At 47.0% G+C, this 27,869-nt stretch overlaps 1 protein-coding gene and 1 pseudogene across 1 annotated transcript; both read left to right on the top strand.

Moving 5' to 3' along the window:
- Positions 1-5,646: 5,646 nt before the first annotated feature.
- On the top strand, positions 5,647-20,143 carry LOC137775799 (rabankyrin-5-like). The gene is given in 9 exon segments (XM_068561947.1): positions 5,647-5,670; positions 5,780-5,907; positions 6,051-6,365; positions 6,455-6,534; positions 15,359-16,037; positions 16,232-16,566; positions 16,569-16,777; positions 19,932-20,024; positions 20,135-20,143. Coding segments are annotated over 9 exon segments (1,872 nt in total).
- Positions 20,144-26,453: 6,310 nt separating this feature from the next.
- LOC137775257 (small ribosomal subunit protein eS12-like) lies at positions 26,454-26,927 on the top strand (annotated as a pseudogene).
- The last annotated feature ends 942 nt before the right edge of the window (positions 26,928-27,869 follow it).

Here is a 27,869-nt window from a genome sequence, read left to right on the forward strand (position 1 = left end):
AGTGGTTAAGAATCCGCCTGCCAATGCAGGGGTCATGGGTTCAAGCCCTGGTCTGGGAAGATCCCACATGCCATGGAGCAACTAGGCCCGTGTGTCACAACTATTGAGCCTGTGCTCTAGAGCCCGTGAGCCACAACTACTGAGCCTGCGGGCCAGAACTACCGAAGCCCACACGCCTAGAGCCCATGCTCCGCAACAGGAGAAGCCACCGCAATGAGAAGCCTGTGCACTGCAACGAAGAGTAGCTCCCGCTCGCCGCAAAGCCCGGGCGTAGCAACGAAGACCCTACGCAGCCAAAAGTAAAAAAATTAAAAATTAAAAAAAATAATAAATGTATTAAAAAAAGAAAAAGATTAGACTAGACTAGAACAAAAAAGAAAATACCAACTGCCATTACATCACATGTAACATGGGAAAGTATTGTTTCGTTCAAATTTCATTTCAGTTATTATAAATACGTATATAGAGTGTACTGAAAGTCCTAGTATGGTTTTTAGCTTTAATAACTTCAGAAGTATAAATGCTACAGACTTACAAAGAACATCATTTGAAAGTTTTATTTAAATTTCTTTCACCTTATTTTTATGAATTTTGAATAAAATTTTATTTTAATGTTTGTCTCTGTCCATTGAAGATGATAAACATTTCCTGATACAAAACTAAAATGAAAAATTTGTTATTCAAAATTCACATAGGTAAAAGAAATTTAAATTATTACATTTTCAAATGATGTTTTTTGTTAGTTTGTAGAATTCATACCTCTTATGCGATTAAAGTGTAAAACTTTTCTAAGGGAATTCCCTGGTGGTCCAGTGGTTAGGACTCGGCACTTTCACTGCTGTGGCCTGGGTTTATACTTCTACTTTGGCCTTATCACAGTCTGTCCTCTCTCACACCTTTGTGAACTCCTGGACCAGAGAGGACAGGTTATTTTCACCTTTTTAATCACTTGCAAAGTCTAGCACAAGGTTCGTATGTAGCAGGTATTCCATCAACTCTTATTAAATGAGATGAGGCCAGTGGGGTTAACATGACCCCTTTAAAGCTACAAGGGTGAGGGCTGGCTTCACTAAATGATGTTTTGTATGCACTTACGCCAACAAGCATGTGAGTTACATGATGTTCTGTTGTTACACACCAGCGTGGCACTTAACACTAGGTCTGTCTGAGTCCAGTACTCTCATTTGACAGTGAGGCCAGAGTGGTTAGGTGACTTCTCTTGTGTCACACAGCTCACAGCTCTCCCAACTCCCAGGCCACTGCTCTGTTTCCACCCTCTTACCTCCCCCTTGGAGGTCACCTGGGGAGTTTGGGGACCAGGTTTGGCTCTCCTGAGCCTGGGGTGGGGCAGTTTTCCAGAGCCTCCCAATTCCACTCATAGACAACCCCCCAGCCTCTACCCCTCCCTCTTCCCCTCCCCCCTCCTCCCACCACCCCCCGGGGCTTGCCCTTCTCCAACTCCCACCTAGGACTACAAATGCTTTAAAGATGCCGCAAATCAAAGTCCCAGGTAAAGTTTCGGCTTTTGTGAAAGCCGAGGTTAGCTACCCAGAAGTGCTCTTGCTGGCCAGGTGGCCTCTTTGTAACAAAGTTTCTTTCTGTTTAATCAGTGGAGCTGCTGACCTCCTGGAGACGTGGGGGCCAGGAAGTTAGCAGTGGCAACACCACCAACAGGGATGTTTGCTCAGGTTAGTCAGACTACCGCTCAATTACAGGTTTATCCTTTGAAAAGTGATGACTGTTGCCGCTCTCACTGGGAGCATGTGTGTGGAGGAGTTAATACCACGCTGGGGGGGGGCCGGCGGGGGGGTGGTGAACAGGTCAATTTCAAGCTACTGGTTGGGGGGAGGGAGCCAAGAGGCTGTTTTGGACAAATGATTCTCCCTTTCTTCCCTGCCAGCACTTTCTCGACATCAAACCCTGCCTGCATTTCACTTCCTCTGTTCTCATGCTGTGAACAAAGTAGCAAACTATCTGCTCCAAACTCCTCCTCCCACCTCTGACCCTTTGAATTACAGAATGCTGGGAGGTTTTCACTTTTCTCCATAATTACACTTTCAAGACACTTCAGCTTTCCCCCAAGACGAAAGCTGTAGTACGCGGTTATTTTCCCAGAAAGATGCACTGAAAGTTATTTCAGTAGCTAGTCTGTCAGGTTTTCTCCCTGGCAGATGTAGGTTTATGTTTTGTTTGCATAATATTTTAAGCTTTAGTTACCCAAACAGATTTTTCCATTGAAAAACCCAACCCAACTTTACTCACACTGTACACCTAGAATATGCTTGGCATATAGTAGGTGCTCAGTAAATATTTCTTGATTTATTCCAAGTTTGTAAAAGTCACTGAAAATCAAAATAATATGTGACCAAGCAGGAAGTTCAACAGCTCACAGGTTTTTGTTACTGGAGGACCTCCAGGCCCTGCCAGGTGAGGCACGGATGTGCAACTATCTCAAACTGAGCCTTGAGACTCCTCGGAATCCAGGGATAAAGAAGGACCCCAGGTGGGCATGAGCTGGGATTCCCTAATTATCTAGGAACCCTTCAGGCTGGGTTTGAGAGAAGGCAAAAAAAAAGAACTTGGATTGAGTCTTATTATCCTTTGATTGTCAGAGGAAGGGGAACGGATGGGGTAGTTTAACAGGAGGGGTATTCCTGAAGGCTTGCGCTGGTCTCCAGATTGGTGGGCAGGTGATGGTGAGGACAGAACTGAAGTTTTCCCTTCTGTCCTCACCGCACAGGGTGCTCCTGGCTGTAGGACTTCTGCCTAGGGCTACTGGATACTCAACGTGCCACACCCTGAACTCAGTGTCTGTGCCCTGCCCCCTAAGCTAGCCAGCCTTCCCAACTGCTGCCAGTAGTGTCGAGATCCTGGAAACAACTCTTGGCCCTGCCCTACTCCCAGGCACGGAGTTTCTAAACAGTTTTCAACATCAGGTTCACTCCATGCCCACGCCCAAGTCCTGCTGATTCATTCTCTGCCTCCTGGATCCTCCTCTTCCTCTCCACTTTCAAAACCGTCATCTGAGACTGTGCTCTTATCGCCCAATATCTGGAGGATGAGCAGACGCTGCCTGCCAGCCTCCTCTGCCTCAGGCCTCTCTCTCCCTTTCACAATCAGAAGAGCCATATTCATATTCCTGTAGTGCCATCTGATTGTAGCAGAAACATGGGCTGGGCAGTCTGCTTCCTGTTTGCTACTCACCCTCACTGTCTATCTTTTCCTCTTCAAAGTGTTTCCCTTATATTCTTGCTAAGCAAGCCATGTTCCCCTTCTCTCTCAAATTCTTACCTGAAACTCCCCTCCTCCAAGGAGCCTTCTTACACTAAGGTGCATCTTACTGCCCTCACTATCTGGGTGTATTTGTTTCCAAGTTTCACTGCCCATGTTTCCCCATGTGGGACTTCCTCGCTAGATTTGTATGGGGGAGGGAGAACCAACAAGTCTAGACATCGGGCCACCTAGATTCTGTTCTTTCTTCTTCCCAATCCTTAAATCCTAGCCCCCAATCTTTTGCCTCTAGTATGCTTTTCCCTACCAGTTCGCCCAGCTTTCTGATCCCTGCAGCATCTCTCTGTCCTGAGGTATTTGGTTGTTAATTCCACTGCCCTGATCCGTCTGTTCTTTGTTTTCTATCATATGCAGAGCTGAGAGCGAGGATTGGGTTTCTTCCTTTCTTCAAATCTCTACCTAGGGCTCAGGTCCAGGTTGCACAGGGCACAGGAGAATAACCTGACCTCCCAGGGCTCTCAGGTGCCACAAAAGAGTCTTGTAACAGTCCTTTTTCTCCCCAGACTGAGCCCATCCTTGTTCACTGGGCAAGCCTTTTTACACAGCACAATTACAGCTTTGAGCTCAACACAGTGACAGGCAGTGCCCTGCACTTGACCTCCCATTTATTCAAACCCTCACTCTCATTCCCATCAAATGAGAAAGGACATTTTGGGCCTTCCCAGAGAGGGGCAGAGGGGTGTAGGGGGAGCCAAGTTCGCCCAAATCTTTGGCACAGTCACTGGGTCCCTCTGGTACATAGAAAGCCACTTTGGTCCTCAGCTTCACTTCTAGGGCTGGAGATGTCAGAACACATCCATGGAGCCAGAGGAGGTTCAGGACAATACCACCGCCATTTTTAATATTACTACTTACCTTATCAACAGTTGTCTTTTCCATTTTACACATAAGGAAACTGAAGCACAGGGAGGTTTAGTAAGCTGACCAAGGTCACATAGCTAGGAAGTGGCAGAGGCAGAATTTGCTCCCAAGCACATGTCTTTCCAAAGCCCACTGTCTTAACCATGACACCAAGTGCTGCCTTGCACTTGGCTGGTGCTTGGAGCGTTGCCAAAGCATTTTCATATACTCCTCATTTGCTCCCACCCAGGGAGTGTTTATGTGCTCTGGCCAAGGCTAGACAGCTAAATTGGTGACAGAGCTGAGCCAGCTCTCTGCCTCCATTATACCCACTGCCTCTGCCCTAGGGTGAGCTGCCCCTCTGATTCCTGATTTCTGTTCTAGACAATGGCTGCATGGGCTAAGCCCATGGTCATATCTCCTGTTCAGTTTTCTCCCAACTGAATTTGGGCTAAGATGTTTTTGATCGCAGAGGGCATCTGACATTCCTCAGGGCTTCCCCTTTTCAGGCGTGAGTTCTTCCATTCTGCTGTGGGTAGGAATCAGCTGTTCTGCTAACTGTGGTTAGTGATTACCAAGGATGAGGCCATCTCAGGCAGCCCAGTATCCTTCATGGTTCCTTTGACAGACCTGCCCTGCTTACTGCCCTGGTGCCCCTGAAAGTAGTTTTCTCTTGTTACCTCTGGGTGCCTAAAGTGAATGTCATTGTTGAGAAACAGGAGCTAGGGAAGTACCTGCAATAATACTGGCTTCTGCTGGATAATCTGAACTAAAGTATATTTCAAACCCCTCACCTTAGCTTGTATTATTCATCACACGCATTTGCCTGTCTAATCCTTTTCACCCTTCCTGTGATGGGCAGAGACACAGCTCATCCGTCAGAGAGGAGAATGGGGCATGGGTAGTGCACACACATCTCTGGCAAAATGAGCCCCAGGTTCTTTGGTGTGTCCAGAGTTGTTAACTTCATGCAGTGTCTGTAAACTGCATGTGTGGGTCTGGCAGTGCCCTGAGAGGGCAGCATTAAAACCCTTCCTGTGAATGTTGCAATGGGTGGTTGGCTAATAGCGGGGTCTGTTCTACGCTTTGCTGGCAAATTGACACCCTCCCTCCACCCCCATACACACAGGAGAGCCCTGTCCTACCTGCTGCAGAGGTTAGGGTCTGGGATGACTGGCTCTGGGGGCAAGTAACAAACTATTTCTCCTTTCGGTCAGCCTGGGGTTTGGAACAAGTGACAGGAAATCAGGAAGTTGGTGACAGTCACAGTCATGAACACCCATCAGACTCCCTCCCCACAATACCGTGTACACAGCTCCCGCCCCCCAAAGGCCCAAGCCTCCAGAGGGAGAACATCTGAGGCCCTGCGCCCACCGCCCACCGGGAGGCTTCTCACCGCTCACTAGCCCCTTCTGCTCAGGGGCAGCGTGGCACCGGCAGGAGGAAACCTCTGAAAGATTTTCTGTAGCGGAGAACAGGGGGTGGCCCAACGTGGGGAGATGGGGCACAGAAGGGATGCGGGGGCATGGGTGGGTGAAGGTGGGTGAAGGGCAGAGGCCACAGGTTCCCGAGGGAGTGCGGTGGCCAGTCCCTCTTCATCCTACCCCTCCAGGTCCCAGAGACCTGAGCTTTTCTTTCATCCTTTCAGGAAGGCGCAAAGGTAGAGGGGGTCCTACCGAGGGAGGAGCTAGAGGCCACCACGACAGATGGCCCAGCCCGGTCCTGCCCCTTCATTTTACTGTCGCGGGTGGCGAGGAAGAACAGGAGGAGTAGAAGGTGGGCCGAGGGGGGAGGTGGGGAGCAAGGACTTGGCAGAAGCGAGCTCGACTGGCGGGAAGTCCCGACAAGCAGGAGAGCTCTGGGTTCCAAGTCCGGGGGAGGGTCGCGGGTTGCTTCTGCTGCTTACCTGTCGAGCCCAGGCAGAGCCACAGCCGCGCGGCCGTGGAGGTCGCGGGTTTCCCGACGGGAAGTCCTGGAGGGCGGGGCCGGGGCGGGCCCTGCACGGCCGCTGGGGCGCGTCCTCTCCGCCTCTCCCCGGGCCAGGTGCAGGCGGCCATCCGCCGCGCCCCCGAGCGCTGCAGCGCGCAGCGGAACGCCCGGCTGCTCCGAGGTCGCCCCCGGCCTTATGCACCCAGCCCGCCGCCGCCGCCGCTGCTGGGAGACCGGCTGCTCCAGCTTCTCCGGATCTCAGCAAACCCCGGGGGGCAGTCTCCGCGGCCAGGTTCTCAGCGCCGGTAAAGATTGGAGGGTCCTAGCCACCCCAAAGACGACAGGCATTAGCCGAGCCGCCGGCGGCGGAAGCAGCTTGTTTACGGAACCGCAGCGTGTGGCGCGCCGCCTCAGGGGCTGCGCTGCCGGAGCACTCAGAGCCGGGCAGAGAGGCGCCCCTGGGCTCCGTCCCAGGTTTGCTTCTCATCGGCTGGGTGGTCTTGAGCAAATGACTCCTCCCCTCCATCCAACAGTGAGAGCAGGGAATTTGCTGTGTGCCACGAACAATGCTAAAGCCTTCATGTGCCAGGTCTCAGGTAAATCCCAGCCCTAGCAAATACCTACGATTATTGTCCGGAATATATATGGGAGGCGGCTGATCACACAGCTGGCAAGTGCTGCTCAAAAGTGTGGTTCCTTGACCAGCAGCGTCAGCGTCGTCGGATAATTTGTTAGAAATGCAGATTTTTGGGCCCCACCCCCAGACCTAAATAATCCGAAACTCTGGGGATGGGGCCCAGCAATTTTATCTTTAAAAGCCCTCCGGGTGATTCTGGTGCATGCTCAACTTTGAGAACCACTGAACGAGTAGAGGCAGAATCCAAATAAGTAAGTTCAGTTCCTAAACCCACGCTCTGAATCATCCCCCTCGGGCTGCTCACCGGTTCAATCCAGTTCTAAGGTTCTGTGATGTAATCTTTTGGGTCCTTGTCTCAGTAATAGAGAAGGACCGCTCCAAATAGCCGATAATTTGGAAATTTTCTGGCGTAGAAAGTTCGACCACCAATTCTGTTTTTCTTCTGTTTTGATATTTAAACGAGTTTGTATTTCTAAGTCTGTAAGACCTGGGAGCAGGGGCGTGGGTGGGTAGATCTGAGCAAGAAGGCAGTTGTGACATGAACTGGGAAGGGCAGGGGAAGTCGCTGGGGATTAACAGTTGGATGGAGAGAAGTAACCTTGTTTTCTAATCTGGGACCCCAGGGTAGAATTGAGCTATTCAGAAGGAGGCCAGAGTTATTCCAGTGATGGGTTCTGGAGAGAGGAGGCCAGTGGAGCATGGAGAAGAAGATCTTGCCTAGCCACACTAGATCAGGAAGCAGGTGAAGGATGGACATTCTCAAAGGGGTAGAAAATGGAGGCATCCACTCACTCTCAGCCTGGTCACCTATCTCCTCCCCTAACACCAAGCAGCTGAGTAATCCCCACCCCCACCCCCCCAACTCCCTTCCTTTCACATTAGAGACTCTGTCTGGGGTTTAAATTCCTAAACAGGGACTTTCTACAGAGTTTGCCTTGATCATCCGTTTTGGTTCCTTTACAGACCCTCAGGGTTCATTCTCATTCCCACTGCTCCAGCTGCCACCCTTGTCACTTGCCTGATTCCACAGCTATTTTTCTCAGAATAAGGGCATTTCCTGTTGAAGACTGTGGGATGCTGCCCTTCATTTCTCTCTTTCCGGGGGCTCGACACTCCTGTGCGCGTCTCACCCTATAGTCTTTGCACCACCCTTCCTCTTGATCCTGATCTGACCCTTGAGCCTTAGTCAGGACCCAGCCTGACCTGAGGGTGATGGGCTCGTCTGGACTCACAGCCTCAGTTCTTCCCCAGGACAGAGTCATGACTGCTAACCCCATCCCGGAGTCCCTGAGAGGCTGATGCCCAAGGAAGCAGCATTGGTCTGTGTTGTGTGCTCCACATTCTGGAAGCAAATTACTTATTCAGTTTTACTTTAGCTGACTCTGATTTTAAACATGACTTTGAGTCCTCAGAACAATGAGCTGCCTGATTTGGAGGCACATGTAGTCCACAGGATGTGTGACCACACTGACTGAGCTGTTCTTTTTTTTTTTTAATTATTAATTAATTAATTTTTGGCTGTGTTGGGTCCTCGTTGCTGTGCACAGGCTTTCTCTAGTTGCGGTGAGCAGGGGCCACTCTTGGTTGTGCTGCGTGGGCTTCTCATTGCAGTGGCTTGTCTTTGTTGTGGAGCACGGGCTCTAGGCGCGTGGGCTTCAGTAGTTGTAACATGCGGGCTCAGTAGTTGTGGCGCACGGGCTTAGTTGTTCCGCAGCATGTGGGATCTTCCTGGACCAGGGCTCGAACCCGTGTCCCCTGCATTGGCAGGCGGATTCTTAACCACTGCGCCACCAGGGAAGTCCTATGACTGAACTGTTCTGTCCTTGCAGGAAGGACTGGAGCCAAGCCACACAGAATGATGACTGCATGGCAGGCCACTTAAAAAATAGTTTAATTGAAAACGTTATAAAGGCACCTGGTTAAAAAAATTCAAGCAGTAGCAAAAGGTATACAGTGAAAGATACATTTCATTCACTCCTATCTGGAAATCATCTCTGCCTACTCGTGACTGAAACTTTCCATCATTAAACTCTTCTGCAGGACAGGCCTGGATTCCCCACTCCTCAAGAAGTCCTGTGAATTTCTTTCTTTCTTTCTTTCTTTTTTTTTTTCTTTTCTCAGAATCTTATTCTTATTTCTTGGCCATTTTAGTTTCTGTTTTTGGGTGTTCTGAAGTTTCGCTTTTCACAGCAGTGTACTTCAGGGGGTTTCCCCCACTAGGGCAGGAAGTGTGGTTGGGAGCAGATCGGTGGAAGCAAGCGAGACAAGAACGGCTCTGGGAGGCTATTGACATCAGCCTCGGCCCTTATTGAGTCTCTCCCTTATGCCTGTGGTCCCTGGCGAGGGGATGCCCACCTCCGGGTGGGGCAGAATGAAGGAGACCTGCCCACCAGGAGGAGGTGCGGGCTTCACTTGGGAGGGAAAGTTTGATGGAGAAGCTGCCACGAGCACCCCAGGGAGGTCAGGAGGGAGGGCAGGCTCCCCCCAACCCCAGACTGTACCCCTCCCCCGCCCTCTGCAGGTGCCTGACCAGCGGAAGGAACCTAACATGTCCCTTGAACTTCTTTAGTCTCAGTTTCTTATCTGTGAGGACTAATGATGCCTTAGGGATGGTTGTGCAGGTGGAGCAGATAACTGATGTCACAATGGGATAGTTCAGGTCTTCTGTTACATCCGTTTATCTCTTTTCTCTCCCTATTTCCCCCTTCCTCTTTCTCATCTCATTCCCGTGCTCTGAAGAGAAACCATCAAAGCAAGAAATGTTTTAGGGGGCTTCCCTGGTGGCGCAGTGGTTGAGAGTCTGCCTGCCAATGCAGGGGACACGGGTTCGAGCCCTGGTCTGGGAAGATCCCACATGCCGCGGAGCAACTGGGCCCGTGAGCCACAATTACTGAGCCTGCGCGTCTGGAGCCTGTGCTCCGCAACGAGAGAGGCCCGCGCACCGCGATGAAGAGTGGCCCCCGCTTGCCACAACTAGAGAAAGCCCTAGCACAGAAACGAAGACCCAACACAGCCAAAAATAAATAAATAAATAATTAAAAAAAAAGAAATGTTTTAGGAACCCAAGCAGAGCTGTTCCAAGTTCTGCCGTAGTCACTCATGCATCACAATTCACTCCGCTCTGTGGGCCTCAACTTCCTCATCTGTAAAAAATAATATTTTTACTGTTGAGTTGTTACATTAAATAAGTAAAATGTTTAACCCAGTGCCTGGTATACAATAAGCACTCAATAAATGTTAGGATGTCAGTCGTTATCACTAGCTGTTGTCCTTCCTCCCTTCCTACCTTCAACAATACCGTGTTAGCCCACCATGCTTTAGCTCTGTGCTAGGTATTGAGTAGGACCAGAGACACAAAAGTAAACAATCTACTTTCTCCTCAGGACACCCTTAACCTAGGAAGGGAGGTTGATAAATGTAAAAAGGATTATGACAGGGCAGAGCCAGTACTCTAAAGCGAGGCAAGTGCTTTGGGTTTAAAATTGAAGGGGGCACCAAAAACTCAGTAATCAAGTAGTATATAATGTAATATTTAAAAACATCAAAATTAGTGCAAAAGATGTCTATGATGAACAAAATATGAACAATTTAAAACAAAGAGTAGTGCTCTGCTGAGCCATATTGGAGCCTGAGGTAAAAGAAAAAATGTGGACCCCATGTCCATGTTTTTTTCTATTAATTTTTTTTTGGCCTCGCTGCACGGTTTGCGGGATCTTAGTTCCCCAACCAGGGATTGAACCCAGCCCCTCATCAGTGAAAGTACGGAGTGCTAACCACTGGACCACCAGGTAATTCCCCCATTTTTCTTTTATATAACTGAAGCCTCCTTATATCATACAATGAATAATTGTTTACTCTCTTGGGAAACATGTGGGATAGGTGCATTATGACTAAGGACACTTCTACTTAAATTACACATGATTTTCTTCTTAAAAGCACTCAAGATACCCAGGATCTGTGTGTACTTTTTAAAAAAGAGAAATTTAATAATTGTGAAGAACATCTACATGCTTGCAAGATTTTGCTATGAGAACTCTTTCTGATGAAAATTATGATATATTATTGTTCAATAACTTTTTTTAAAAAAGGAGATATGCACATTGAACCTTCTGAAACAAAGGTAATTGTATCTCAACCTGACAAAAATATAAGAATAAACTCTCCCCCAGCTAACTGCAAAACCTCTGTTATCTATCCCTAAAAAATAAGAAAGGAGGTTCCTATCTTCTTAGATATTTGAACAGACAATACATTTCCTTACAGAAGGTTGAAATATATATGATGGCACTGGAATGTTGTTTAATATTGTTTCAGATTGAAAGTAAAGGAGAGGTGATGGAATAACTGAATGGCAGGTCTAATGTCCTGATTTTTAATGTCCCCTTAGTGTCCTGAAGTTTTTGCCTCACTGCTTCTTAATTCCCATGGAATCTTATTTATTTATTTTCAATAGGTAATGTGCATATGGCACAATGATTAAAAGTTCATAAGTATAGTGAACTACTCCTATCCCTGGTAACCTAGTTTTCCTCCCCAGAAGCAGCCACTGTTAGCAGTTTCTTTTGATTCTTTCTAGAAACACAGCCCAGAGAAGGAGTCACCCTGATTTTAGCAAGTACCTTAAATAGTAACTTTTTTCATTATGTTGTCTGAAGTGGTTAAAGTTATTTTAAAAGCAATTAACTTACTGAGCTCCCTTTGTGGCTCTGATAGATTTCCAGTGGACTCTCTTGGGTTTTCTAGGTAGACAGACCTATCAACAGCATAGGATTTTGGCAAAGAGAAAACGGTTTTGGAGTGAGACCTGGGTTGAATCTTGGCTCTGTCTGATTTTAAATCCAACCTTTAAAAAATGTTGGCACTCTCAAAAAAAAAAAAAGTTGGCACTCTCCAAAGGCAGCATGTAAGTACAGAGTCGTCCTTCCCCCCAGGTGTGGTGGGTAGAGTGGGCAGAGGCCACACAGAGCCAAGTACTACTCCTCTGCCCTCTCCTGGGTTGGTTTGACCTGGATCTGCATAGATCCAGAGGGCTTTGATCTTGGGGATTTCTAAACAGCCAGTGATCAGGAGGAGAGACTGAAGGGGAAGCCCTAAGCTACAATAACCTTTTCTTTCTCCACGAATGGAATGTAAGTTATGTTTGCTGAGAGCAGATTAAGATAGATTTTATTGTTTGAAATCATGGATTTATAGCTCTTTAAAGAGCTGCTAATTATCAGCAAGGCCTACAACCCCAGCCCACCCCCCATGTAGTAGTGGGAAAAAACAGTCCAGCACATGGGAATGTGTAAAGGTTTTCTCACAGGTGGGACCCACTGCCAGACAGGGAGTTGGTGGTATTTGGTGAGGAGTGGTACTAAGAAACACCTATAGTTGGTGAGGAAAAAACCCACATTCTTACTTACTCATGGAATTTTATTGATTTGAAGGGATGCCCCAGGACACCTCTGATCCCTTTATCCACTCCATGGAAAAGATGACTGGGGATGTGGATTATCTAGTTTATTTATATCACATAATTTTTTTCAACGGGACCTCAGAGGAGCATGAATGAACTCCTTTATATCTTACACTACCAGGAAAAGACAGACCTGAGGTGGTGCCTTGATATAAGTACAGTCCTCCAGACTGCAGTAAGATGGGACAGCATTTTATTGTCATAACGAGGGATGAGCTTAAACTTTGAAAAGATAATTGGCTCCACTTATTAATTATCAAGACTTAAGATATCATGGGGTTCAGCTGTTACACGAGGTTTACGGAAAACTATTCCAGGCTTGCCAAACTACCAGGTGACTTACCAGGTACAAAACAAGGATGCCTCACGAATAGAAGGAGAAGCCCCACTGTGGGGAGATGGAGACAGACTTAGGACCCTGATGGGCTCTGTAATGTGTTATCCTGTCCTGGCGTTCAGTACCCTGAGGAGCCCACAGGTACTGAATTTTTTTTTTTTAATTTATTTATTTAATTTATTTATTTTTGGCCGCATTGGCTCTTCGTTGCTGTGCGCGGGCTTTCTCTAGTTGTGGCGAGCGGGGGCCACTCTTCGTCGCGGTGCGCAGGCTTCTCATTGACGGGGCTTGTCTTGTTGCGGAGCACGGGCTCTAGGCGCACGGGCCTCAGTAGTTGTGGCTCGTGGGCTTCAGAGCGCAGGCTCAGTAGTTGTGGCACACAGGCTTAGTTGCTCCGCAGCATGTGGGATCTTCCTGGACCAGGGCTTGAACCCGTGTCCCCTGCGTTGACAGGCAGATTCTTAACCACTGTGCCACCAGGGAAGCCCCAGGTGCTGAATTTGAAGGCAGTAGTGGTCAGGGTATTTGACCTTCTGTCATTTTTGGTCTCTTGGCCATTAGCTCAATATGGTGATCTCCTTGCCAGTGATGGGCAAAGAAGGGTGTCTACTGGGGGTCTGCGGGAAAGCTTTCCATTCCTTGGAATGAAACAGATACAAGAATAAGACAGCCCCTTAAAAGCCTATCTGAGAACAAAGCCCACACAGTGACAAGGTGGAGCAAAGGGATGACAGAACCTGGGCCACCACTGGCACTGTGTTTTTTTTTTTTTAATGTTTATTTATTTGGCTGTGCTGGGTCTTAGTTGCAGCACGTGGGATGTTTGTTGCCACGTGTGAGATCTTCATTGCCACGTGCAGGACCTTCATTGCTACGTGTAGGATCTTTAGTTGTGATATGCGGTATCTTTAGTTGTGGCATGCGAACTCTTAGTTGCGGCATGTGGGATCTAGTTCCCTGACTAGGGATCGAACCTGGGCCCTCTGCATTGGAGCACGGAGTCTTAGCCACTGGACCACCAGGGAAGTCCCCACCACTGACACCACTGAGCTGGAGCTTATACTGCTCATGGGGTCCATCCTATCCTGGTATCTGTTATGTGAGATAACTCAGTGGGCTCTTCTGGAGCCAAGGGAAAGATAGGGGGCACCAGTCCAAAGGGACTCAGACCTCCTCTAAGGACATTCAGATTTTGCTTTGAGTGTACAAAAACTAGAATTTTCTACAGAACCTGGAGCACAACAGTGGAAACAATCCTACCTGGGGAGTCGGAGAACCTCAGAGCTGATATGACCCTCATCTTTTAACTCCCATGGCGAGGAAGTCATGTCTGAATGGGAGCCTTAGCCTGCTGCCCACGTGAGCAGCTCCTCTGAGACGTCTCAGAGGAGGGAAGCACTGGAGCTGGGGCTCATGCACTTCTTGCCTTTGGGACCAGAGAGTAGGAGCCCAGGGAACGTTCTGGAGGTGCCAGGTCACCTCGCCCATTCTTCACAGGGTTACCCCACAGTCAGATGCTCTGGGGGAGGCATATCTCAGTATATGGGGTGGGAAGCCCTGATAGAACTCCCCCCAAGCAAAGGAAGGACTTGGAGAGGGACGGCATGGGGTCCCTCAGTTAGCTGGCAGTTCTGTAATCGTGGGCAAATAGTTCAACCTCAGTTTTCTCTTTTTTAAAAAGAAGATATTGAGGTGGGTCTGTTGTGGAATTTGATGAGATAATGCATGTAAATCACTTGTAATGTGCTCAGAATATAATAAATGGCTTTCCTGGTACGTGCCCATAACTCCTCCAGAAAGCCTCACTTACTGTTTTCAGCGTTTGGGCAGGAGCCACACAGCTTGTTGATGAGCTTGGCTGACTGTGGATTTTGGTCTGGGTTTGAGGCTGGGCAAGAATGACCACTTGGATCCTGCTCAAAGTTCTTTTGTTTTGGCTTATTCCCCAAGGAGCTGAAAGCAGTCCAAGGGATAGAAATGAGACCAGGGTACATCCAGGTGGCCAGTTGCTGCTCCCCATGGCCTCTTGTGTCAGTTCCCAGAGAAACATCTCTCAGAGTTTGGTGACGTTGGCAGCCAGCGGGCAGGAAGACGTCTGCCAGAATGGAGGAGTGCAGAATTGCAGACTGGCTGCCTTTATACCCCAGGCACAGCACACCCAGAAACAACAAAAATACCTCATCAGGCAATCATTCTGTTACTCAAGCCAGGTGACCCAGGTCTAAATTCCAAGCCTTGAAATTCTTCCTGGATCAGCCGTGGGACAATCTGTCTCCCTTTATCTGTCCCCGTGCTGCAGGCAGGCAGCTGTTAGTCCGTAAAGAGCCTTATGAGTTGTGAGCAGGCCCCCCTTCCTCTGGGCAGGTGCAGACCTGTGTCAGGGCGTGGCTTGGCAAGCGAAGCGCGAGCCGGGCGCAAGCTGCACAGCCACCCGGAGCGGTCTTGGAGTTCCCGTCTCTGTCCAGAGCCTGCCTCAGTGATCTCTGCCTCAGAGGCAAGGGAAGGGGCTTCACTCAGGGTGAAACCAGACTCAGGGACAAACTCTAGGAATCTGCCTGCTTAGCCACTGTTGCTGTTTGCCGTAAGAGTAGACCCAGATCTGATGTCAGGAGCTGCATGGAGGAGACTGATGACTGCCTAGGACCTGGCCTGCCTACTGAGCATGAACTTGTCAGTCTGTGAGGTTGACTCCTCACCAGATGCAGGAGAGACTGGGGAGCTTGACTATGTACGGGGACAGACGGAGACTGGGACAGGGCCAGTCGAGTGTAAAGGACCTTCTTTCTTCTTTGTCTAGCATGTCTTCAGGGAACCACCTTTGATTCTTAGTCCATGGAGTTCAGATAAGGCCCACCTCACTCCCCAGTACCAAGGGTGGACCTACAGACGGAGGAGGCCCTGCCTTCAGCAAAGGAGCCTGCATCCTTGCCCAGCTCAGCAGACAGCAGCGTCTATCTGCAGACACCACTGCACATGACGATTGCCTATAATCATCCAGATGTGGTGTCTGTCATCCTGGAGCAAAAAGCTAATGCTCTTCATGCCACCAACAACCTGCAAATTATTCCAGACTTCAGCCTCAAGGATTCCCGAGACCAAACTGTGCTGGGCCTGGCATTATGGACTGGCGTGCACACAATCGCAGCCCAGCTGCCGGGCTCCGGGGCTTGCATCAGCGACACCATGTCAGACGGGCAGACCTTGCTGCACATGGCCATGCAGCGGCAGGACAGCAAGAACACGCTCTTTCTCCTGGAGCACCAGGCGGACATAAACGTCAGGACTCAGGATGGGGAGATGGCTCTTCAGCTGGCCATCAGAAATCAGCTTCCCCTTGTCGCGGATGCCATATGCACCCGAGGAGCTGACACGTCTGTGCCAGATGAGAAGGGGAACCCCCCACTGTGGCTCACGCTGGCAAATAATCTGGAGGACGTCGCATCCACTCTGGTCAGACGTGGTTGTGATGCCACGTGCTGGGGCCCAGGACCTAGTGGGTGCCTTCAGGCACTGCTGCACAGAGCCATTGATGAAAACAACGAGCCCATCGCCTGCTTTTTTTTTTTTTTTAAACCAGTTTCCATGGTATTGCAGCATTTCTTTTTTTTTTTTTAAAGATTGATTGATTGATTGATTGATTGATTGCTATGTTGGGTCTTCGTTTCTGTGCGAGGGCTTTCTCTAGTTGTGGCAAGTGGGGGCCACTCTTCATCGCGGTGCGCGGGCCTCTCACTATCGTCATCGCCTGCTTTCTTATTCGCAGTGGCTGCGATGTGAATAGTCCCAGACAACCTGGTGCTAATGGAGAAGGAGAGGAAGAGGCCAGAGATGGGCAGACCCCCTTGCATTTGGCAGCCTCCTGGGGGCTGCAAGGGACGACACAGTGTCTTCTGGAGTTTGGTGCCCCTGTAAATGCACAGGATGCAGAAGGAAGAGCGCCTGTCCACGTGGCCGTCAGCAAGCAACACGGCGTCATCATTCAGCTGCTGATTTCCCACCCTGATATCCACCTGCATGTCCGAGACAGGCAGGGCCTGACCCCCTTTGCCTGTGCCGTGACCTACAAGAACAACAAGGTGGCGAGGCCATCCTGAAACGAGAGTCCGGGGCTGCCGAGCAGGTGGATAACAAGGGCCGGAATTTTCTTCACGTGGCAGTTCAGAACTCTGATTGTGAAAGTGTGCTGTTCCTGATCAGTGTTCAGGCTAACGTGAATTCCAGAGTCCAGGATGCTTCCAAGTGGACCCCTTTGCACCTTGCTGTCCAAGCAGGCTCAGAAATTAATGTAAATATGTATATTTATGTATATGTATATCATACGTATGTGCAAAGATCCTCTGGCCACCGTGATTAGATTAGGGTTCAGCACATTACCCAAGCCAGGCTACTCAGAGCCTTTCCTGAGATATTTCCTGGAACTAGCAAAAAAGTTGACCCCCCTCCCCCCGGCCCCACACCTCTGATCCCCTACCCCACGTGACCACTGATGGAATCATTAGCTGGGAAGGTGATGTAAGTTCAGAGCAGCTAATGGCCATCTTTGCTGTTACATGAGGAAGGAGAGTCAGCCTGAGCGTGAAGACAACACTGAGAAAGCAAAGAATAAAGGTAAAGTGTGAGAGGACCCTAATGTTATATTTTGTACTCCTGGATCCTGCTATACCTGAAGTCATTTATTCCTCGATTTCTCCCTTCTTCCACTTTCTCTTTTTCTCCTTTTCTTTTCCATTTTTTCCTTTCCTTTACTGTCTCTCCCTCCCTCCCTCCCTCTGTTCCTTTTTCCCCTCTCTTCCTTCCTTCCTTCTTTCTTGTTTTGGTTGAAATTTGTTTGAGTGTGTTTCTGTTACTTGCAACCCAAAGAATCTGACCAATAAACAATATGATGCAGTGAATTAACTTACTGCTATAGGAGAGAGGTAAAAGGGCTATCTATGTTCATTTAAAACCAGGCCTGGCAGAGAGAAAGCAGAGAGGAACTCCTAAGAAAAACTTAGGAAAGGACACTTCTGACTCTCCAAGGAGCAGAGAGAGTTGAGTGGTAACTCATAGTGTGGCAGGGTATGGGGGGCACTTACAGATTGGGAGGGATGGACCACCCATCCTTCTAGGCTTTAACCTGTGAGATATGCTTGAACCAGACAATTTCCCAGGTAGGACTTGGAGATAGCTGGGAGACCAGGGAACTGGAGGGCTTCTGCTTGGGAGACGTCCCCAAGTCTAGAGAGGCAAGAGGCTGTTGCAGGGTCTGGCCTATCCCTAAGCCCCTCAGGACATGGTGTGCCTCAGACCCTGTTAGTGCTGGGTGAGCAGAGAGTTCACCATTTCTCCACTTCATTACTATGTTAGGTTCAGGCCTGTTGCTGTTCTGTGGCCAACCATGTCCCCCATGTTTGCTTTGGAGAGATTGTACCGAGTTCCCTAGTGAGGTCTTCCCTGTTGCATATAAAGAGTGCCTCTGTAACCTTCCTTTGTGCAAATCTTTGGCCATTTTCCTAGGGTTTCCTGCTAGAAGTGGAACTTGCTGGATCAAAGGCTATGAACATTATTAAGGTTTTTGATTCTTATTCCAGGAGGCACTATTATCCATTACGAGAAAAGAGATGTAAAAAGTCCCCACTCTTGTCGGCTAGGAGAGGGCTGATGGCTAAATAACTAGAGTAAGAGGTGACCTGCTTTTCAGAAAAACAGAGCCATATCACAATGTCTATAATAAATGGAATTAAGACCATAAAATGTGGTGTGGGTGCAGCAGATCACATAGCATTAAACAAATTGGACTGCCTGGCTCCCTGAAGATGCATGGGTCAGAAAGCACCAGAAAGACCTAATGGGGTTATCAGGGTGCTTCCCTGAATGTAGGAAGTGTGGGGACAGCAACAGCTGAAGTTCCATTTACTGAAGGCGACTTTTGTGTAAATGGGGTTAGGACCGGAGGAGGGCAAAGAACTAGCATTTCTCTCTCAGGGAGCTCTTTGTTTAATGAGAGAGATCACCAGCTACAAATCAAATTATCCCAGGAGGGAAAGTCTGTCCTGGCGTAAGCAAGAACGTCCTAACATTCTATCCACAGTTGGAATGGTTAATGCACGTGGAAGCTCCGTGGAAGCCGTAAAGCATCGCTGGCGTGGGGTGCAGTGGTAGGCGCTAGGGGATCAGAGATGAAAACTCAGTCCCTATCTGTGAGGAGATATCCGTCTACTGCACAAACCTTCTAGAATGAGATAAGAGCCGTACTGTAATAGAGGGATGTATGCAGGAGGTCCAGGATGGCACAAAGGAGGGAATGATTAACTTCCCTGCTGGAGGAAGAGGCGAGGTGACCTGGTTTGCGAAGAATGAGTAGAAGCTTGCCAGGTGGGCAAGTGGGGGAGACACAAATAGAGGGAGGGGCATATGTGTGACCTGGGTGGCCCCCAGAATTTGGAGTACAAATAACATGCCCCAGCTTGTCCCCAGGATTTAGTGCTCTAGGTCCCTTGGCCTGCCAGAGCAGATCCAGAAGCTTAGCCTGGGGCCCTCTGAGGCTCCATTCTCTCCCCAGCAACCCTGTGGTCACTAGTGTTGAGTAGCAGCAGAGCTAGAGGGGTGCGGGGTAGGCGGGCTTGTTGCAGAAGGGGGCCAAAGATAATGAGGAGCCAGCCCCAGCCAGCTGGTCCTCAGGGCAAAGTTGGAGGCACGTGAAAGGACGAGGGTGCTGCAGCGATGTCTTGCCCTGAGAGTGTGTCATTCTTGCACTCCTGGCTGGACCGGTCAGAATTCCCTGTTTAAAACTCTTTCGGTTTTTCCACTAGGCCACTTCCAGCGGGTAAGCAGCCTCCTGCCCTAGTGGTGTGGAGTGCACAGATTCTAATTGTAGATGTCTGTATTTGTTTCTTATGACTGCTATGACAAAGTACCACAAACTGGGTGGCTTAAAACAGAAATTTATTATCTTACAATTCTGGAGAAATCTGCAGGGTCATGCTCACTCTAAAACCTGTAGGGGAACCTTTCCTTGACTCTTCCTAGCTTCTGATGGTTTGCCATCCATCTTTGTCATTCCCTGGACTGGAGACATATCGCTCCAATCCTCCGTCTTCACGTGGTGTTCTCCCTGTGTCTCTCCGTGTCTTCACATGGCTGTCACTTTATAAGGACACCAGTCATATTGGATTAGGGACCTCCTCTACTCCAGTGTAACCTCATCTTAATTAATTCAACCTGCAGTAATCACCTATTTCCAAATAAAGTCACATTCTGAGGTCCTGGGGGTTAGGGCTGAAACATATCTTTCTGTCGCTGTTGGTTGGGTGGAGGCATAACTTAACCCATAGCAGCATCTCTCAGACAAACGGCAGAGCTTGCAGATGGTAAGGAAAGCCTGGCAGCTCCCAGGGCTCTGAAGTGCAGCTCAGGGGTGACAGCCCGGGAACACAGTGTTTACATTTCTTTGCTTGCAGACCCAAGGCTGCCTGCAGTTGTGGCTACAGGAAGATGTGGACTCCAGGGAGCTGGGGCTCTGCCACACCGCAATGATGCTGGGTCTGGAGGAGGTTGTAGAGCTGAGTCCCTGTCAAGCCCCTGTTTGGGGGCTCTTTCACAGCCATTCTTCAGGGAAAGAGGTCCCCAGTGTAATGCTCACTCCAGAGCGTTTTCCTTCCAGAACAGGTAAGGAGTGAAAAGCAATCTAACTAGAGACCCAGGTTTTTTTTTTTTTCCCAGAGTTTTCCTAGGTATTTTTGTTTGCCCATTAAAAAAATAAACCTTGTTGGTAATTTTATTGTGATGTCCTGTAATTTATAGATGAATAAAAAGAGGATTAACAGCTTTAATAAAATTGAGTTTTTCCTACCAGATGCAGCGTGTGCCTTTCAATTTACTCAAGACTTCTTTTGTGCCACTCAGTAGTAGTTTTCATATTCTTGCATGTTACTTTTCTGCTTGATCTCTTCATCTCTTCGCTATGACTGTAATGGGAATCTTTTCTCTCATTCTATTACCTAATCAGTTGTGCTCTGTGTTACAGGGAAGCTATTGATTTTTGCATAATAATCTTGCACCCAGCCACTTTTCTGAAGCCTTTTGTTTGCAGTAGTTTTCAGTTGATTCCCTTAGGTTTTCCAGGTTTACAATAATATAATTTAATCTATTCCTTTCTGATCATTTATCTATTTTATTTTTTTCTGTCGTCAAGTTCTGCTGGCTAATTTCCACCCTACCCATTAATACTGGTGATTGTGGTCATCTTTAACTAGTTTCTGACTTTACTGGGAATACTTCTATTGTTTTCCTATTAAGAATGGTGCTGGCTTTGATTGTTCCAGTCAGAGTCACCCAGAAATGCATCTGCGCTTGAATTTATTCATCTTTTTTTCTTTTTAAAAATAAATTTATTTATTTATTTAATTTTGGCTGAGTTGGGTCTTTGTTGCTGCGCAGGCTTTCTCTAGCTGTGGTGAGCCGGGGCTACTCTTCATTGCCGTGTGCAGGCTTGTCATTGCGGTAGCTTCTCTTTGTTGCAGAGCATGGGCTCTAGTTGCGCGGGCTTCAGTAGTTGTGCCTCGTGGGCTCTAGAGCGCAGGCTCAGTAGTTGTGGCACACGGGCTTAGTTGCTCCGCAGCATGTGGGATCTTCCTGGACCAGAGCTCGAACCTGTGTCCCCTGCGCTGGCAGGCGGATTCTTAACCACTGAGCCACCAGGGAAATCCTATTCATCTTTTCTAATGGAGGGTATTTCTTTGAAACTTTCTTGTCTTTCCTTTCCCTATCCATGGTTTGGATTTTCTACCTCTTCTAACAATCTTTCTTTTTATAGAGCGTTTGTCATTTAATTGAGTTTTTCAGTTATTTAAACAGAATTGAGTACATTTTCTTTGCATCAGTGAGGTTATTTATATCATCTCTTATTTTTCACGTTTATGCTTTTTTCACTTACCTACCCCTCCCCACACTATGATTTGGTTAGCTGATGGTTTATCTTTTGTTTTTTCTCGAAAGAATTAGTTTTTAATATATGTTTTCCCAGATTTATTGAGATATATTATTATATTGACATATAACACTGTGTAAGTTTAAGGTATACAGCATGATGATTTGATACATATGTATATTGTGAAATGATTACCACAATAAGGTAATCCATTACATCACATTACTTTCAAGTATATAGTGCAATATATATATATTTTTTAATTAATTAATTAATTTATTTATTTTTGGCTGTGTTGGGTCTTCGTTTCTGTGCGAGGGCTTTCTCTTCTTGTGGCAAGCGGGGGCCACTCTTCATCGCGGTGTGCGGGCCTCTCACTATTGCGGCCTCTCTTGTTGCGGAGCACAGGCTCCAGACGCGCAGGCTCAGTAGTTGTGGCTCACGGGCCTAGTTGCTCCGCGGCATGTGGGATCTTCCTAGACCAGGGCTCGAACCCGTGTCCCCTGCATTAGCACGCAGATTCTCAACCACTGCGCCACCAGGGAAGCCCTATAGTGCAATATTTTTAACTATAGTCACCAGCTGTACATTAGATCCCCAGAACTTATTTATCTTATGACTGGAAGTTTCCTTCTTTTTTATGACTATGTAATATTCTTCTGTGTGTGTACACATCACTTTTTTTTTTAACTGAAGTATAGTTGATTTATAATGTTTCAGGGATAAAGCAAAGTGATTCAGTGCTATATATATACATTTATATATATGTATATATATATATACATTTTTTTCAGATTCTTTTCCATGATAGGTTATTATATGATATTGAATACAGTTCCTTGTGCTATACAGTAGGTCCTTGTTGTTTATTTTTTTATATACAGTAGTGTATATCTGTCAATCCCAAACTCCCAGTTTATCCCTTCCCCCTTTTTCCCCTTTGGTAACCATAAATTTGTTTTCTCTGTCTGTGAGTCTATTTCTGTTTTGTAAATAAGTTCACTTGTATCATTTTTTAGATTCCACATATAAGTGATATATGATATTTGTTTTGCTCTGTCTGACTTACTTCACTTAGTATGATAATCTCTAGGTCCATCCGTGTTGCTGCAAATGGCATTATTTCATTCTTTTTTATTGCTGAGTAATATTCCACTGTATTTATATACCACATTTTCTTTATGCATTCATCTGTTGATGGACACTTAGGTTGCTTCCATGTCTTGGCTGTTGTAAATAGTGCTGCTATGAACACTGGGTACATGTATCTTTTCAAATTAGAGTTTTCGTCTTTTCTGGATATATGTCCAGGAGTGGGATTGCTGGATCATATGGTAACTTTATTTTTATTTTAAAGAAACTCCACACTGTTTTCCATAGTGGCTGCACCAATTTATTGTACATTCCCACCAACAGTGTGGGAAGTTTCCCTTTTCTCCACACCCTTTCCAGCACTTATTATTTGTCGACTTTTAGATGATGGCCATTCTGACCCCTGTGAGGTGATATCTTATTGTAGTTTTGATTTGCATTTCTCCAATAATTAGCGATGTTGAGCATTTTTCACGTGCCCTGTTGGCCTGTCTCCTTTGGAGAAATGTCAATTTAAGTCTTCTGCCCAATTTTTGATTGGGTTGTTTGGGTTTTTTTGATATTGAGATATATGAGCTGTTGGTATATTTTGGAAATTAATCCCTTGTTGGTCGCATTTTTTGCAAGTATTTTCTCCCATCCGTAGGTTGTCTTTTTGTTTTGTTTATGGTTTCCATTGTTGTGCAAAAGCTTTTTTTTTTTTAATAAATTTATTTATTTATTTTTGGCTGCGTTGGGTCTTCGTTGCTGCGCGCGGGCTTTCTCTGGTTGCAGCGAGCGGGGGCTACTCTTCGTTGCAGTGCACGCAGGGGCTTCTCCTTTGCGGTGGCTTCTCTTGCTGCGGAGCATGGGCTCTTGGCGGGCGGGCTTCAGTAGTTGTGGCACACGGGCTCAGTTGTTGTGGCTCGTGGGCTCTAGAGCACAGGCTCAGTAGTTGTGGCACACGGGATTAGTTGCTCCGCAGCATGTGAGATCTTCCCAGACCAGGGCTCGAACGCGTGTCCCCTGTGTTGGCAGGTGGATTCTTAACCTCTGTGCCACCAGGGAAGTCCTGTGCAAAAGCTTTTAAGTTTAATTAGGTCCCATTTGTTTATTTTTGCTTTTATTTCCATTGCTCTAGGAGGTGGATCAAAAAAATATAGCTGTGGTTTATGTCAAAGAGTGTTCTGCCTATGTTTTCCTCTAGGAGTTTTACAGTATCTGGTCTTACATTTAGGTCTTTCATCCATTTTGAGTTTATTTTTGTATATGGTGTTGGAATATAGGACTTTTATGTCCCTTCCAACAATTCTCAGAGAACAGGGACAAGAAGTTCTGGAGAGATGCCAACAGATATATAGATTATAATCAAATTGTTGGGACTTTCCTGGCGGTCCAGTGGTTAAGAATCCACCTTCCAATGCAGGGGACGCGGGTTTGATCCCTGGTCAGGGAACTAAGATCCCACATGCTGCGGGGCGACTAAGCCCACGTGACGCAACTCCTGAGCACTCGAGCCACAACTACAGAGCCCATGTGCCGCAGCTACAGAGCCCATGTGCCACAACTACAGAACCCATGTGCTCTGGAGCCTGAGCACCGCAACTACTGAGCCCGCTTGCCACAACTAGAGAGAAGCCTGCACGCTGCAACGAAAAGCCTGCACACTGCAATGAAAAGATCCTGCATGCCGCAACAAAGATTCCACATGCCTCAACTAAGACCCGATGCAGCCAAAAAGAAAATAAATAAATATTAAAAACAAAACAAAACAAAAAAATTGTAATGGCCCTTGTTCTTTTTGCCTACCCCAAACAAAGCTGAGTGTTTCTATATCTGCTTCAAGGCTGGATTTTTTTTCTCTGCTATTCATTGACTGACCATCTCATAGTCCTCGTTGTTTGTGGTAAATCTAGCAAATACTCTTTCTTTCTTATATTGTATAAGAAAGGACCAGAGAAACTCTACCTTCTTTAAAAAGGAGGCTGGCCTTTTCAATTTGGCAAAAGATTAGAGGTAGAAAAAGGTAAAACCATGAGATACATTCAAATTCTATGTCTAGTCCCTTTTGCCCCAGCCCAAATGCTGAATAGGTCTCTTTTCTTTTTTATTAACTGCAAAATAAAAGGCCTCAAGGGGTGTTTCAGTGGGAGTAGAAGTAGCTTGGGTTGAATTTATATCTATGTCAGATAATATGTTTCTGGAGATAAGAGGCAGTAATAGTTATTTTCAGAACTTCATGAGAGTTTGTTCAGTAAACTAATGAATGGGTATCACTGACAAGCTTTCCAAAGTGGAAATTGTATGAAACTGTAATCTGATGGGAAAGGGTAACAGAGGGGAAGCCCTTGGTTTCTGCTATGGGGAGTTCATGTCAATTCTAAAGGAGATTCACAATTCACTGTTCAAATGAAGGCAATTCAACTTTATGCAGGAAACGGCTGAATGGAATTAATATTTCTAGGAATCCACACAATGAAGTGGAAAGCATGAGTAGTTCTTGACCCAGCTCTGCTACTAACTGGCTTGGGCAAGTCCCTATTTTAGGCACATTTTAGCTTTCTAGTCTGTGAAGTGTTCTGTGTACATTTACAGACCCGTTGGAGAGAAATGAGATAAGGCGATAAAAACATTGAGCATATAGAATTATACAGATGTGGGGCATTGAATTTGCAGCCACCTTAAGGATATACTAGGCCTACTGGCTACAAGTGAAATAAGAACTTCCCTACTTAGCATAACAAGCTCATGAGGTCTTATCCCCAAGAAGATAAGATACAGAGTGAAACCACTGTAAACAGGCTTGGTTTCTAAGCAGGGCTAGGTTTGGTTAGAAACGGATAAGATAAATGTATTTAATGAATACAAATGTGTTCAAATCTGATACCAAGGACTTGGCAAGTGGTCCTTGGTTAACACCTGTTTCTCCTAAATTCCTGAATGACTTCCTTCCTATGTGGATCTGGAAATCCCAAAGTTTTTTTCTTCAAGGCCTGCTTTTCTGTTTTGTTCTGATCCCTCTATAAGTCCTCTCCTTCTGCCTCCGTCCAAATATCTCAATTGTGATTCCAGAGAAAGCAGAACATAGTTTTCTGCCAGTTTACGTGGGTTCCGTCTACCAGAACCTTAGTTTAGTCTGGAGCAAGGTGTAAATGAGTACAGTATAGGAAATTTCTTTTATTCTTTCTTCTTTTTTTTTTTGGCTGCGTGACTTTCAGGATCTTAGTTACCCGACCAGGGATTGAACCTGGGCCCATGGCTATGAAAGCACTCCCCACTGGACCGCCAGGGAAGTCCCCAGTATAGGCAATTTCTAGGATGATGATGACAAATGGAGGGAGAGTGATTTTCCCAGTCAAGAGTCAGTTTTTGTGGCGCTTCATTGTTCTTCCCTGTGATGTGTAGTGTCCCAGGATGGCAGCGTGCTGTGAACAAAGAAAATCGTATCCCGTAGTCTCTTTAGATATGCTGTGACTTGGTAAGAGCTGAAGGCATATCATGCACCTGCATGACCTTTTCAGCTTGACATAGAATAATGTCTCTCTCCCGCTCCCCCCTCCCTTCACAGGAAATGCTCCCAGACAACCGCACAGCGAGCCCTAATTAAGTCATTCCTCGGATCCTGACATCTTTTCCTCCAACATTTCCTTGGGTGTAGACGTATAAGTAAGAGGAAGCAGGAGAAAGCAAATCAGGTATAAGATGCAGCTGGGAATTGGGAGCTACCTAACGGTAAGTAAAGACTAGAACCTCTGCCCTGGCGGCTCTTTTGACAGTTTAAACAGGGCAAGAAATGTGGTAAGTTGATGGAGAAATTAAGATGCTTTAGATGGAAAAATTGGTTGCAATGATGTGAGAACACTTTTCTCAGACCTTCTGAGTTTCTTATGTTTTCGCCTTTTTTGTCTCTGAATAAGAGAATTTCAATGTCTTCCAGCCAATATTTAAAAATAATATAGGCGCTCTTTCCCTGCTTCGCGCGGAGGGGGAAGCTCGGGTGCATTCAAGATTCGGCTCCACCTGTAACCCACCGCCATGGCCGAAGAAGGCATTGCTGCTGGAGGTGTAATGGACGTTAATACTGCTTTGCAAGAGGTGCTGAAGACCGCCCTCATCCACGATGGCCTAGCACGTGGAATTCGCGAGGCTGCTAAAGCCTTAGACAAGCGCCAAGCCCATCTTTATGTGCTTGCATCCAACTGTGATGAGCCTATGTATGTCAAGTTCGTGGAGGCCCTTTGTACTGAGCACCAAATCAACCTGATTAAGGTTGATGACGACAAGAAACTAGGGGAATGGGTAGCCCTCTGTAAAACTGACAGAGGGAAAACCCTATAAAGTGGTCCTTTGCAGTTGTGTGGTGGTTAAGGACTACGGCAAAGAGTCTCAGGCCAAGGATGTCATCGAGGAGTACTTCAAACGCAAGAAATGATCAAATAAAAAAACTGGGCTCTTGTTCCTCATAAACTAAAAAAAAAAAAAAATAATAATATAGGTAAGGTGCCTAGTGGAAAATTTGGGGCTTTTTTTACTTACCTGAAAAGAAAGTCCCACAGATTTTACCATGTCCCCGGAGGTTCAAGACCTAATCTCTCCCCACCAAAGTCTAAGGACACTGGTATTAGAGAAGGAAGGATCTAGAGACAAAGTTGGAAGGATAGCCACATTTGGAAGCCACGAAGAGAGGGTGGGAGGCTACAAAAGTTAGGGAAGGACAAGAGCCCAGGCAGCCCCATGGGAGGCAGTAGGTGGTTAAGCGTGTGCACTCTGCAATCAGATACATCTGAGCTGAGAGCTCAGTGTCTCCATTTATTAACTGTGCTTGCTGCGTGAACTGGGGCAACTTACATCTCTAAGCCTCAGTCTTCAGTGTTCTCATCTGTAAAATGGGATGATAGAACCTACCTCATAGAGTTGCTGCAAGCCTCCTTGCTTCCCTGTGGGGTGTGTGTGTGTGTGTGTGTGTGTGTGTGTGTGTGTGTGTGTGGTCTCTGTCTTTACCCATATTTTGCATTTTCCTGTCCATTTTATGACTCCTTCTAGGCCGAGAATTCTGTGCAGTCCTCAGAAGTTTCTGAGTTCTGTTTTGCTGTTTTTTCTGCTTTCTTTAGAAGAATAATCAGTGTGAGGTGGTGTCCTTGGCTAAAAATCCTCCTTCCATCTCCTCCTATGCCTCTTTGCTGGCCAGGCTGAGAGCAGCGTATCTGCACTTTTTCAAGCAGTGTAGGGAGCAGTAGTGGTTGGGAGCCTAGAACCTGGAGCCTGGAGCCAAGTGAGCTAGCCTCCTTTGGGAAGGAGAGACCAAAACAGCCCTGGGAAGGGAGAGCCTATCTGCAGCGCCCCAGATAGCAGCTGCCTCAGGGCAGCCTAGTTCCTTTTGTAATTTGCACAACAGACC

This window comes from Eschrichtius robustus, chromosome 13 (assembly GCF_028021215.1).
Source record: "Eschrichtius robustus isolate mEscRob2 chromosome 13, mEscRob2.pri, whole genome shotgun sequence".
NCBI classification, from domain to species: Eukaryota; Metazoa; Chordata; class Mammalia; order Artiodactyla; family Eschrichtiidae; genus Eschrichtius; species Eschrichtius robustus.